Below are 13,140 nucleotides of genomic sequence, written 5' to 3' on the forward strand. Positions count from 1 at the left end.
AACATCTTGAGCTGTGGCTTGCTTAGTAATCTATATCTCTCTTTTTAAATGAACTATTTTCTGTTTCCAAATGTAATACACACTCTACGAAGGTACAAGTTAATTCAAGATCACGCTCTTGGACCTATTTGTCTATATTTTATTATTTGTTTTGTGTGAGAGAAAGTGAGTCATTCATAACTGTGCTATAACTCTGAGTAGCTCTTTGCCTGGTTGCGTGAGACACCTCCTAAGTGTCTGGAAGTGTTCAGCAGGGAGCACCTGCTGTCACCCTCTCACACCAGCGTCTGATAAAAGGCTAGCTCTCACCACAAATCCACACCGCCTTATTTTGGGCAGTGGGGTTGGTCACAGCATGAAAGGTTGGAGGGGGAAGAGAAGGTTCAGTGGGAGTGTGAGAGGCCTGAGGGGCTAAGGGATTAGTAGTGGAGTGACTAGAAACTGATGCTGGCTGGGAGATAGCTGTTTTCAGCTTCGGGTGAGAAGGCTCTTCCTTAGATCCGTCTGTGGGTGACAACTGACCTTCTGCCCTGAGGCACTTTTCTTACCCTATCCTGTGGGGCAATCCCAGTCTCTCAGTGCTAGAATGGTCCCTGAAGCACTAATGCCCTGCTCTTTACAGACAAACAACCAACACATTTTAGCACATCCATAAATTAACTCTTAAATAATAATATAATAATAATATGCCATTTAGCAGACGCTTTTATCCAAAGCGACTTACAGTCATGCGTGCATACATTTTTTGTGTATGGGTGGTCCCGGGGATCGAACCCACTACCTTGGCGTTACAAGCGCCGTGCTCTACCAGCTGAGCTACATAGGACCACTAAATGTTTGACCGTTCAGTGTTTTTGACCTTAACCCCTGCTCACATACTGCTATAGTGGACTGAGGAAGAAAGCCTTTGTCCACATGCCATCTTTACCCAACCTGGAGTTACATAAAACAGGGGACGGGGTAAGTTATCTGTACGCCTTCCTCTCTCAAGGTCTTTACCTTACTTAAATAGATTTTCAAGAAAATAAATAAATAAGCATGAAAGGTTTGCCTAACTGTAGTCCAACCATAACATAACTTTATTTAATGTAATGTGTTAAATGACCACATTTTGAGGCTTCATATTGAACTGAAAATGATACAGGGATATATACGACTATAATTCCTAATACCTGTACATGTGTCTGTGTTGTGCTTCAGTGTGAGGTGCTGGAGCCCTCAGGTCAGCTGTGCAGTGCGGAGGAGGAGGTGCGCTCTGCGGCCTGTGGCCTGGTGTGTGAATGGGCCCAGAAGGTGCTGAGCCGCCAGTTTGATGCTGTGGAGGACCTGGCTCGCTTCCTCCTCAACAGCCACTACATCGGCACCAAATCTGTGGCAGCCCTCACGGTCATGACTGGTACACCAACAGGTGACAATACAGTGCATTCAGAAAGTATTCAGACCCCTTGACCTTTTCCACATTTTGTTACGTTAGCCTTATTTTGAAATTGATTAAATGTTTTTTCCCCCCTCATCAATCTACACACACTACCCCATAATGACAAAGCAAAAACGGGTTTTTAGACATTTTGCAAATGTATTAAAATTAAAAAACGGGTATCACATTTTACATAAGTATTCAAACCCTTTACTTAGTACTTTGTTGAAGCATCTTTTTTCAGCGATTACAGCCTGGAGTCTTCCTGGGTATGACTCTACAAGCTTGGCACACCTGTATTTGGGGAGTTTCTCCCATTCTTCTCTGCAGAGCCTCTCAAGCTCTGTCAGGTTGGATGGGGAGCGTCGCTGCAAAGCTATTTTCAGGTCTCTCCAGATATGTTAGATCGGTTTCAAGTCCGGGCTCTGGCTGGGCCACTCAAGGACATTCAGAGACTTGTCCCGAAGCCACTCCTGCGTTGTCTTGACTGTGTGCTTAGTGTTGTTGTCCTGTTGGAAGGTGAACCTTCGCCCCAGTCTGAAGTCCTGAGCGCTCTGGAGCAGGTTTTCATCAAGGATCTCTCTGTACTTTGCTCCGTTCATCTTTCCCTCGATCCTGACTAGTCTCCCAGTCCCTGCCGCTGATAAACATCCCCACAGCATGATGCTGCCACCACCATGATTCACCGTAAGGATGGTGCCAGGTTTCCTCCAGGCATGACGCTTGGCATTTAGGCCAAAGTGTTCAATCTTGGTTTCATCAGACCAGAGAATCTTGTTTCTCATGGTCTGAGAGTCCTTTAGGTGCCTTTTGGCAAACTCCAAGCGGGCTGTCATGTTCCTTTTACTGAGGAGTGGCTTCCGTCTGGCCACTCTACCATAAAGGCCTGATTGGTGGAGTGCTACAGAGATTGCTGTCCTTCTGGAAGGTTCTCCCATCTCCACAGAGGAACTCTGGAGCTCTTTCAGTGACCATCGGGTTCTTGGTCACCTCCCTGACCAAGGCCCTTCTCCCCCGATTGCTCAGTTTGGCCGGGCGGACAGCTCTAGGAAGAGTCTTGGTGGTTCTAAACTTCTTCCATTTAAGAATGATGGAGGCCACTGTGTTCTTGGGGACCTTCAATGCTGCAGAAATTTTTTTGTACCCTTCCCCAGATCTGTGCCTCAACACAATCCTGTCTCTGAGCTCTACGGACAATTCCTTCGACCTCATGGCTTGGTTTTTGCTCTGACATGCACTGTCAACTGTGGGACCTTATATAGACAGGTGTGTGCCTTTCCAAATCACGTCCAATCAATTTAATTTCCCCCAGGTGGACTCCAATCAAGTTGTAGAAACATCTCAAGGATGATCAATGGAAACAGGATGCACCTGAGCTCAATTTCGAGTCTCATAGCAAAGGGTCTGAATACTTATGTAAATAAGGTATTTCTGTTTTTTATTATTTTTAATACATTTGCAAAACCAGTTTTTGCTTTGTCATTGTGTAGATTGATGAGGAATTTTTTTTATTTAATCCATTTTAGAATAAGGCTGTAACAAAATGTGGAAAAAGTCAAGGCGTCTGAATACTGTCCGAATGCACTGTATGTGTTGATAGTCAAACTTCAGTCTCATGTATGATGAACAGTGAAAGGTTTCCATCTAGTGGCAGCTTCTTCTCAATGACCAGCTTTAGCATTTACATACCACCTCCTGTCAGTCCCTAAAAGCCATCACACTAGGCATAGACGTCAATTCAACATCTATTCCACATTGGTTCATCGTTATTTCATTGAAATGATGTGAAAACAATGTTTATTCAAGCAGTGTGTGCCCAGTGGGATTGTTATGCTTTCTGCAAAATAGAAGCTGCTCTGCCTAGGAGGACCATGGCAATTTGTTTACCCAAAACATGTGTTAACCTGTTTCGGTCTTCCTCTGTCTCCTCCCTTTAGGAGTTAAAACGCCGCTGCAATCCTCAGCATTCGCCCCCACAGCTGAAGCCCACTCCTTCCAGCCCCAAGTGAAGACCCTGCCCTCTCCCTCCATCGATGCCAAGCAGCAGCTCCAGCGGAAGATCCAGAAGAAGCAGCAGGAGCAGATGCTGCACTCCCCCCTCCCCGGAGAGGCTCAGGCCAGGCGGGCTGACGTGGGCACGCCTGGGGTTGGCTCCATTACCTGTAGAAGCCCAGCCCTGCTCTCCCCACATCCCACCATTGGCATTGTGGTAGCTGCAGTCCCCAGCCCCATCACGGTAAGCTAAGCTTGTATTCTACTTCTGTGTTTGTCTAAGCTTACTGTATATATCCCACTGTCTTTGCAATGTTCCTGTTACTCGTCTATACAAGCGATAACTTTGTGTTGCCTATATCACATGTGCAACAGAAGCTATTCATAACTTTTACATCTTGATAATACTTTTTTGTGTCTTGTTTTGCTTTGCTGTATATGCAGGTACAGAGGAGCAGGCAGCTGATGTCCCCCAGTCCTGTGGGAACATCGGAGGGCAAGATTCTGCCTGTCAACTTCCAGGTGGTGACCCAGTCAATGCAGCCTGTCAAGTGTCCCAAGACCCCTCAGAACATTTCAGCCAGCCCTGTCGGGGACCGCTCTGCCCGACACCGCTATGCCCAGATCCTGCCTAAACCCTCAGCTACCAGCGCCATCACCCTGAGCTCGCCCCCCACCCTGCTCATCACCAACAGCCCCATCAAGACGGTGATGCAGCCCACACCCCACGTCACCTCTGTCAACGTGGTCAAGATGACCACCATATCCCTGGCTCCCAACTGCAGCACTACAACCACCCTAACCAACACCACCTTACGGCCTGCCTCTGCTGGCATGGGCAGCACTGTGGCCCTGGAGGAGAGCAGGCCCAGCCCACGGGCCAGGAGTGGCTCTGCAGCCCCCATCCTGTCCCCCTTAGCCAGGTCAGGCCGGGCCACCACCACCCCTACCATCGACATCAAGATGATGGAGGGTGAAGCCATAAGTGAGGGCAGCCCGGCCCTGGTTGCTAGCCGGCTTACTATGACTGAGGAAGCTGCAGGGGGCCAGAGGGCTGGAGGGGCTGTACCAAGGGCTGCCAGTGTGCCCACACCTCACACTAAAGGCTCCCTGGGACTGGAGGCAATGGCTGGAACCAAATGCAACGGAAAGTCCTCTTTGAGCAACAACACTGTGGCAGCTACAGCTGGTAGCAATAACACCAATAACGAAAGCACTTTGTATTTGACGGTCTCCAATCAGAATATCAGCACCACTCTGTCACCCAATGGCGGCACTGTTGCCACATCACTCATCGCCTCCAAGAGCCCCAGGAAGCGCCCAGGCGTCGGCCCAGAGTCTTATCCCACGCCTGTCAAAAGGGTTTTCATCTCCCAGCAGCCTGTTGGGGGCTCCGATGGTTACAGACATGGGATTGGTGCAGGAGTGAAGAAACTCCCCAGGGCAGGAACCCCGGTCAGACCTGAAAGTGCACCAGCCATCGGCAAAGTTACTGTGAAACTGAACTCCACTGTCCCAACTCGAATCTTGTCACTCTCTGATTCCCCCATCGGAATCAGAGGCTTCCAGACTGTTGTCAAACCACAGAGCTCCGTGCAGAGAAGAAACACTCCGACCACCATGGACACTAGCAGCATCGGCAACGTTAGTGCCCCAGCTGGTCATGCACGAATTCAGCACCAGCAGCACATGACGGGTAACATGCAAGCCATGCCCAACAACTCTGCCCTACTGGAGCAGTCTGCTGTGAGTGACCTGAGGAACACCATGTGGGCTGGGGACCAGCTGGAGGGAGGTAAGCAACAGCAGCAGGCCTACGCCCAGCAGATCACAGAGCACAAGCAGGCATCCACCCCGATCATGGAGCCCCTGGCCATGATGGGCCAGGCCCCAGCCTCTAGCCAGGTCTCCATGCAGACAGACATGGACTACTTCCACTTCAATGATGACGATATGACCCAGGACAGCATTGTAGAGGAGCTGGTGCAGATGGAGGAGCAGATGAAGCTCAACAGCAGTCTGCAGGCCTTCGGAGCTGACGTGACGCTGCAAGGCCATCAGTCTATAATGCAGGGCAACATGATGTCGTCCAACCAGACAGTGACCTCTTACTACCAATCAGTACACAGCAGCACCACCCCCATCCACACCCCCACCCCTACCCCAACTCCCACATCCACCTCTGAGATGATGGGAGGAGGCCAGGGCCTGACCAGGGAGAGCCCCTGCTCCCGCATAGCCCCCACCACCCCGGTGGACAGTGCCCTGGGGAGCAGCCGACACACCCCCATCGGCACTCCACACTCCAACTGCAGCGGCAGCGTGCCCCCCAGCCCTGTGGAGTGCAGGAACCCCTTTGCCTTCACGCCCATTAACTCCAGCATTACAGGCTACCACGACGGCAGCCTCGTCTCCAGCAGCCCCGTCAAGCCCATGCAGAGGCCCATGGCTACTCACCCAGACAAGGCTAAACTGGAGTGGATGAACAATGGTTACAACAACAGCGGGGGGAACTCCATCAACGGCATCAGTATCCTCCCCAGCTATCAGGACCTGGTCGACGACCACTTCCGAAAGCCCCATGCCTTCGCCATCCCTGGCCAGTCCTATCAGTCTCAGACGAGGCACCATGATGGACACTACGGCCGTCTGACACCCATCTCTCCGGTGCAGCAGCAGGCAGCCACTATGGCCAACCTGAACAAGCAGGAGGGCTTTGCTGTGCCCGCCCCTCTGGACAACAAGGCCACCAGCACATCCTCAGCAGGCGGGACCTTCCGCTGTCGTAGTGTGAGCCCTGCCGTGCGCCAGCGAAACCTGAGTGGCAACCACGGCCTGCAGAACATCCCCCGAACAGTGGTGTCCCCCTTCACCTCCCCTGTGACCCCCGAGATGATCAACATCATCGCCAACAGCCATGGGGACGTTAGTGTCAGCAGCATGGCACAGAGGAGCCAGTCTGTGCCTGTCAACGTGATGATGCAGATGGAGGTACTGCCCATGCAGGGCCAGAACAACAGCAAAAAGATCACCAACGTGCTCCTGAGCAAGATGGACGGGGACAGTGACGACGCGGTGCGGGGCCTTGGCATCAACAACCTGCCGTCCAACTACACAGCCCGCATGAACCTCACCCAGATCTTGGAGACCACGCCCAGCTTCCCCAGCAGTGCCAACCACCAGACTCTGACTTCCAATGCTCAGAATGCGTACGAATTTCAGAAGCCCGGTTACCTCATGAAGAACTCAAGGAACGAACAGATGATTCTCTCAGCAGGTGACAGCCAAGCACAATCAGCTCCTGGAGAACAGCAGCAGCTACAAGAGCAGCAGCAGCAGCAGAGCCAGCCTATGCTGCTGGCCCAGAACCTTCAGCAGCAGCAGCAACAACAACAACAACAACAACAACAACAACAACAGCAGCAGCAGCTAGATTTCAGCACCACCGTTAAAGACCTCTTAGCGGACGGCAGCCTTACTCCTGGCAATCAGCTCGTGGGACAGGTGTCAGAACTCAACGCTGTGGGGTCTGATTTTCGACTGACCTCTGACCTTTCCAGTAGCATCAATGACCTGAACAATTTGGACACAAACCTTCTGTTTGACCCCAATCAGCAGCAGGGACAATATGAAGACTCTACACTGGAGGAACTGAAGAATGATCCGCTGTTCCAGCAGATTTGCGGCGAGACTGCAAATTCCAATGGATTTGATTGGCTGGAAAGTAAAGACCAGCCCACAGTCGGGTTAATGGGTTAATATGGGCTTTGCTTTTATTTCATGAGGGTGAAATTGTTTATACGTATTGTTTTTTTAAAACCTTCTTTGTAATTATTCACATTGACATTGTATAGCACACTGCAACACTCTGGATACAATGACTTTTGTCCAGTCTAAGTGCCAGGCTGAACAGATATTATCACTCTTACAAATATGCTGGTTTTCTCTCTCACAGCTCATCGCTGGTGCTGACTCATCCATTTCTCCCTCTTCAGACGACATAAAGTCATTCAAGAGCATTTAAATCAAGACAGTAGAAGAACAAGTATTTGTACCTTTTCAGAAGGACACAGAGGATATGAAGAGATCTCTTAAAGATGACCAAACATCTATCTGTAGACTGTATCATTTTTTGTTCAGGAGCTGTTGACTAAATAGAGAGGTTTGGCAAATAATTGGCAACTGTTCCTCCCTCTGTAAATTGTTTTACTTCCATGGAAGTAGATCTGAAGATAGACTTTATCAGACAAATCATTTGGAACTGCTTTAGAAGCATACTGTTGTGCAAGAATGTTAAATGGGGTGTATGCTCACCTAATATGCCCCTGTACATCTCAATTAAGAGTTGAGATACCTAGGCTATTGTATGTACAGTACATGACCTTGAGAGGGCATTTGCAGTAGCATGCACTAGTACTAATGTTTCTCATTGCCATTTCAAGTCTCCTTAAGGATTGCAGGTGCTTCCAGGTGCAAGACAAAAATATACCAAAATCAATCAATGGTTTAAAAATATTCCCCATAATCTGTAAATAAAAATGTATCATTGGTCTACTTACAGACCATCCATGTTTTATATATTTCCACTGAGCTTGGAATAATACTGTGAAAATTATGATAATGCCCTTTTTAGTGTAAAAGCTGTTTGAAAAGACCGCCTGAAATTTCAGCCTGTTTTGGTGGGATGGAGTTTTGGCCTGGCTGGTGACATCACCATCACATTAGTTAATAGACCAATAAGAAATAGTTCCAAACCTTCTGCCAAGAACAGCTAGTTTTTAGTTTCCCCCTCCCCACTCAGGCCTTGCAAAATTATTGCTTGAGAAATTGCTCTTTGCTAAGAAACTTTTTGACCATTTTTAATTTAAAACAATCACAGTAAGGTAGTTCATTTTTACCCAGAAATAAATTATGATATTGAGATAACTGCGTTGGACCTTTTAACATTTAATTGTTTGCAATGATATTGAGGCAAACTAGTTCCATTCTCTCAGAATTTGAATTTTTAGTAGTAGGAAAAAGGCAGCAGTTTGAAAGAGAATGTGTGACTACAGAATATTATTCAAACTATAGATTTAAAGCTCAAGATTTACTATCTGTATACTAAACTTGTCAGAAGATGTCTGATTGTCAGTTTTGCTGAAACGTTATGCAAACTTTACAAATAAGATATTGACCACTCAAATTCAAGTGTGCATGGTACCAAAAATTTAGGCTAGGAATCGAGATTTGAAATTGATTGATATTACCATGGCTTTTCGCCTTTTCAAATGTCCTCTCAAGTCCCAGTAGTTAATGCACTTTTGAGTACAGTGAAACTGTGAGAGCAGGTAGCTGAGGAACAACAGATGTTATCTGTTAGTTGTCATTTTCCAGGCTTGCTTCACACATGATATTTTGCCCTGAATGCTGACATTCTTACTGTAGTTGAGCTCCCCAGTCCTTAGTGTCAAAAGGAAAGGAAAATGATTGCTTTGTTTGGAATAGTATGTGTTTATAAGACTTAAAACAATCATAATAGAGACCTGTAATGGGGATAGCTTGCACTTTTGTGTCTGCAGAACTAAAGGAAATGGGCTTTAAGATGGAGCTCAAAGGACAGTTAAATATTGTATTAAACAGTATGTAATACAGAAGATTACCTTTCTCACCTCTATCAAGCTTTTTAAGACTTGTGTAGGGCATTGGTGGTTTTTTATTTATTTACGGTCTTTGACTATTTGGCAGGTATCATTTTAATTAACAGAAATATATTGATTTAAGTAAGGAAGTGAAGGAATATATTAATAGGAATTTAACCTTATGACACCCCTATACCAAAGTGTATTGACTGGAGGAGACCCTGCCCTGTTTCAGTCGTGTATCTATTTGGGGAAAAATTACTTTATCCTGGTTCTGATTTATTTTAAAACTATGCATTTTTTTACTTATCAAAGCGGCTGCTACTGTCAAAGTAGGTTACTGCAGGTTTATGTAAATGTATGTGGTTTTTCCCTTCTCTTTTTATTTGTTTCATATGTGTTACATACATTCAGTTAACAATGTGATGGATATTAAGTAATTTAGATTAAATTAAATCTGATAGTTTTCCTTCTATGGTAAATCCAAAAAGTTTCTCCCAAGGATTTGGAAAAAAATATTATGCCATTGGATATTCAAAGTCATTCCTATAAAAAGGCACTAAAGTGCATAATTTACTGTCATACATTGAAAGCTATTCCCCTTACATTAATCTAGATCCAGTAGAAAATAGAATATTTGAAGGAATGCGGTAATACAGAATTACAAAAACATTTGTATAAATTGTAATTTTCTTCCCCATGAATAATGTTCTTGTTGAGTTCATTAATGCACTGCGTTTTATTCTAACAGTGAAGGGACGTGTTTCACCTGGAGACATAAAAAGGCATTTAGTGGTAAAGTACGGGTCATCTACTACAGGTTTAAATAGCTTATTGTATAGTGAAGAACAGTGTGTGAATAAGGCATGCAACCTATGAAGGGAATAGTGAATTTGCCAGATCCTGTGGTGGTTATGGACTTTTAATCTTCTGAGCCTTATATCCATACCAAAGAAACTAATTAGTGAGAGAAAAAAAACCATTTAAATAGGATTTTTTAGAAGAACCCACAAATTCCCAGTCTTTTGCCTATTTGCCTGACAAAAGTCAAATACCTTTTATATGGCCATTTGGAATTGTCCTTCTTTCAGGTGGGATGGTTGAAACTAATATGAGGAAATGTTGAAACTGACAACTGATCTGTAGCACTGGAAAACATGCTGAAAACCACACTACTGTTCTGGTTTATAAAAACCAATGTAGCAGGACAATATTGGGGTTAATTCAGTTGACTGTTGTAAGTGTTCCTCTCATTTTTAACCCCACAGTTTGTAAATATCAAAGCTCTGACACTGTTATAATCTATACTGGTTCTGTGCACCTGCACCCTCTGAAATGCTATATTGGTGATTTTGGATCAGGAGCCAGCTAAACTGTGCTTGTGTGTTTGGCCGCTGGCGCCCTTTCTTGTACAGATAATGCCGTTTTTTTCTTAGCTTGGTGTTTGTATTTTGTTTGCTTCCTGAGATTTATATTGGTTGGCTTTTTGCTTCGAGTGAGAAAATAGCATGGGTATTTAAAAAAAAGTATTATGTATTAGCAGGTTGCATAGCTATCTTTCTCTGACAAATTTTGTGTCCAGAACATTGCAATGGACACTGGAATGTCATGGTTAAAATTTCAACAAGCTTTGAAGGTTCATGTTATTGCACTAAACGTTTAATGAACCAAGGCTTTGGCACCTCTGATAGGACATGCATCAATTGAAGCCTCCTAAATATTTTTTTAAAGAGCTTAACTAAGTGAAAAAATAATTTAGAGAAGTGTCAATCAAGAAATATGAGAACGCTAATTGTCTTGTGTAGCAATGTACATTAATCTCAATGAGATACAGTTTTTACTTCATTCTCATACATGAGAATATGAAACTCAATTTAAAGAAACATTTTAAAAGAAAATATTCTGAAATAAATCTTTCACCATGTTAATAAATGATATGTGTGCATGTTTGTAGAATTCTATTGTACAGAGTATTTGTAACCACTTTGCTGTAATTCAGGATTGGTCCTGTCAATCGGAACAGAAAGGTATAGCGACTCACAAGTTACTTGCATTGTTTGATGTTTACTAATTCAGATTCATATTTGTTCTGTATGTTCAGGTTTTGAATCCGTTCTGTTTATCTGGATGTTTTTACTTTTTATGTATCTGTGAAAAGTTTTTTTCAGAAACCATTGAAAATAAGCACTGATGTTTGTACTTAAATGAAGACAAACCCTGTCTGTTCTTCTTTAAGTGCACAGGGGCAGCTGAGTCCTGTGCTGTACATTTCACAGACCTGGTATAAAGTCCCTTTAACCCTCTTCTTCATCTATACCTGTAGAAAACCCTATGCCGTGTTGTTGTCTAGTGTACAGCAGACCGTACAGTAATTTGATAAAGTTGCTATAGCATTTCAGCAAAGTTTCTTCTTTCTTTTTTAATTGAAAGTGCTCACTGGTGTTGAGATTTTTTAAAAGGGTTTTAAAAACCAATAAACTTTTTTTTAAGTACTTGAATATCTTGGTTTCAATCGTTGTTTTCCCCCCCCTCTACATGCATTGTCATTCCCTTCACTCTGCTAGAATCTTCTGGTTTGGTCCCACAAAGGTTTCATCCCCAGAGCTGACTAAATATTTATTTACTTTACTGTTAAATCACACTTTTGGTATTCATTGTCATTTTCCTCACCATAGCTTATTACGTTATTCAATATGAAGCTAAAAAGATATGGTGTGCCAAACAACACATTCCATAGATCCTGTATCTATTCTAGTTGATTAAGTCACATGAGTGTGGAAGACTGGTTTGAACTGATCTTCTCGAATCCTGTTCCATAGGGGTTATAGAAAATGTTGCAGTACCACAAAATGAATGGAACCCCACTTGTGGGAAGTGTATTCCCAATTATGGTTTTTGTACGTTTTAGCATTTTAGATGTGAATGTGGTGGTAATGTTCCAGAGTGGCTAATCTGTAAACAGTCTGATGCAGCTCATGATAGGGAAACGATGGCCATTTGGCATCACTCGCACCCTCTGTCTGATAGATTTCAAGCCTCTGCTGATGAGTTGGCTAGTAGAAGAGCAGGAAAAAATGTCTGCTTCTAGTCTTTGTAAACTGCTTATTGCCCCTATGCTAAGTTATATACACTGAGTGTACAAAACATGACAGACTGACCAGGTGAATCCAGGTGAAAGTTATGATCCCTTATTGATGTCACTTGTTAAATCCACTTAAATCAGTGTAGATGAAGGGGAGGAGACAGGTTAAAGGATTTTTAAGCCTTGAGACGGATTGTGTATGTGTGCCATTCAGAGGGTGAATCGGCAAGACAAAATATTTAAGTGCCTTTGAACGGGGTATGGTAGTAGGTTCCAGGCGCACCGGTTTGAGTGTGTCAAGAACTGCAACACTGCTGGGGTTTTTCCCACTCAACAGTTTCCCGTGTGTATCAAGAATGGTCCACCACCCAAAGGACATCCAGCCAACTTGACACAACTGTGGGAAGCATTGGAGACAACATGGGCCAGCATCCCTGTAGAATGCTTTGGACACCTTGTAGAGTCCATGCCCTGATGAATTGAGGCTGTCCTGAGGGCAAAAGGGGGTGCAACTCAATATTAGGAAGGTGTTCCTAATGTTTTGTACACTCAGTGTAGTTCTGTTGTAAAAATGGCGAGAGGAGAGATTACCATTTGGCTTAAAGAGTTTGTCTGCAAAAACATGCTCCAAATTAGAATGGTCCGCTGGTGAGAATGTTCCATTACGTAATGAACCAACTTGAACAGACTACTGTGCAACAGCAAACTGTAATTGGTCTGGTAAATACACTGTCCCACTCCATTGTCTGTTTTTGGAGTTGTCAGCTAGCTGATACTGAACTAAGAATAATAAAACATTCCCAGTGATGTGGTAGTTCAGTGATTTTGTAAATGCTTGGTAATTGAGGGAGAACAGCTGAATCAAGGTTTGAACCCAGGGCAAGTAAACTACCTTCCAAAAAGGTCAATATCTTTTGGTAGAGGACATATTCTCCCAATTATTATACAGTGCACTCATCGTACTCCTTTATAAACCGAAACTGGCTAAAGGTGAGCTAGCTAATGTTACATTTTACAATGCTATCGCC

At 44.5% G+C, this 13,140-nt stretch overlaps 1 protein-coding gene across 4 annotated transcripts in view; it reads left to right on the forward strand.

The window, feature by feature from the left end:
- The window catches only part of LOC311127335 (DNA-binding protein RFX7-like), a 38,612-nt gene extending 27,134 nt beyond the window's left edge, over positions 1 to 11,478 (forward strand). For all 4 annotated transcript variants that reach the window (XM_084159160.1, XM_084159161.1, XM_084159162.1 and 1 more), the window contains 4 exons: positions 876 to 960; positions 1,201 to 1,408; positions 3,355 to 3,653; positions 3,854 to 11,478. In XM_084159160.1, coding sequence (XP_084015286.1) covers positions 876 to 960; positions 1,201 to 1,408; positions 3,355 to 3,653; positions 3,854 to 7,168 — 3,907 coding nt within the window. In that variant the 3' untranslated portion in view covers positions 7,169 to 11,478. The remainder of the gene's footprint in view (positions 1 to 875; positions 961 to 1,200; positions 1,409 to 3,354; positions 3,654 to 3,853) is intronic.
- The last annotated feature ends 1,662 nt before the right edge of the window (positions 11,479 to 13,140 follow it).

Source organism: Coregonus lavaretus, assembly GCF_964263955.1.
Source record: "Coregonus lavaretus genome assembly, chromosome: 4".
Classification (NCBI taxonomy): Eukaryota; Metazoa; Chordata; class Actinopteri; order Salmoniformes; family Salmonidae; genus Coregonus; species Coregonus lavaretus.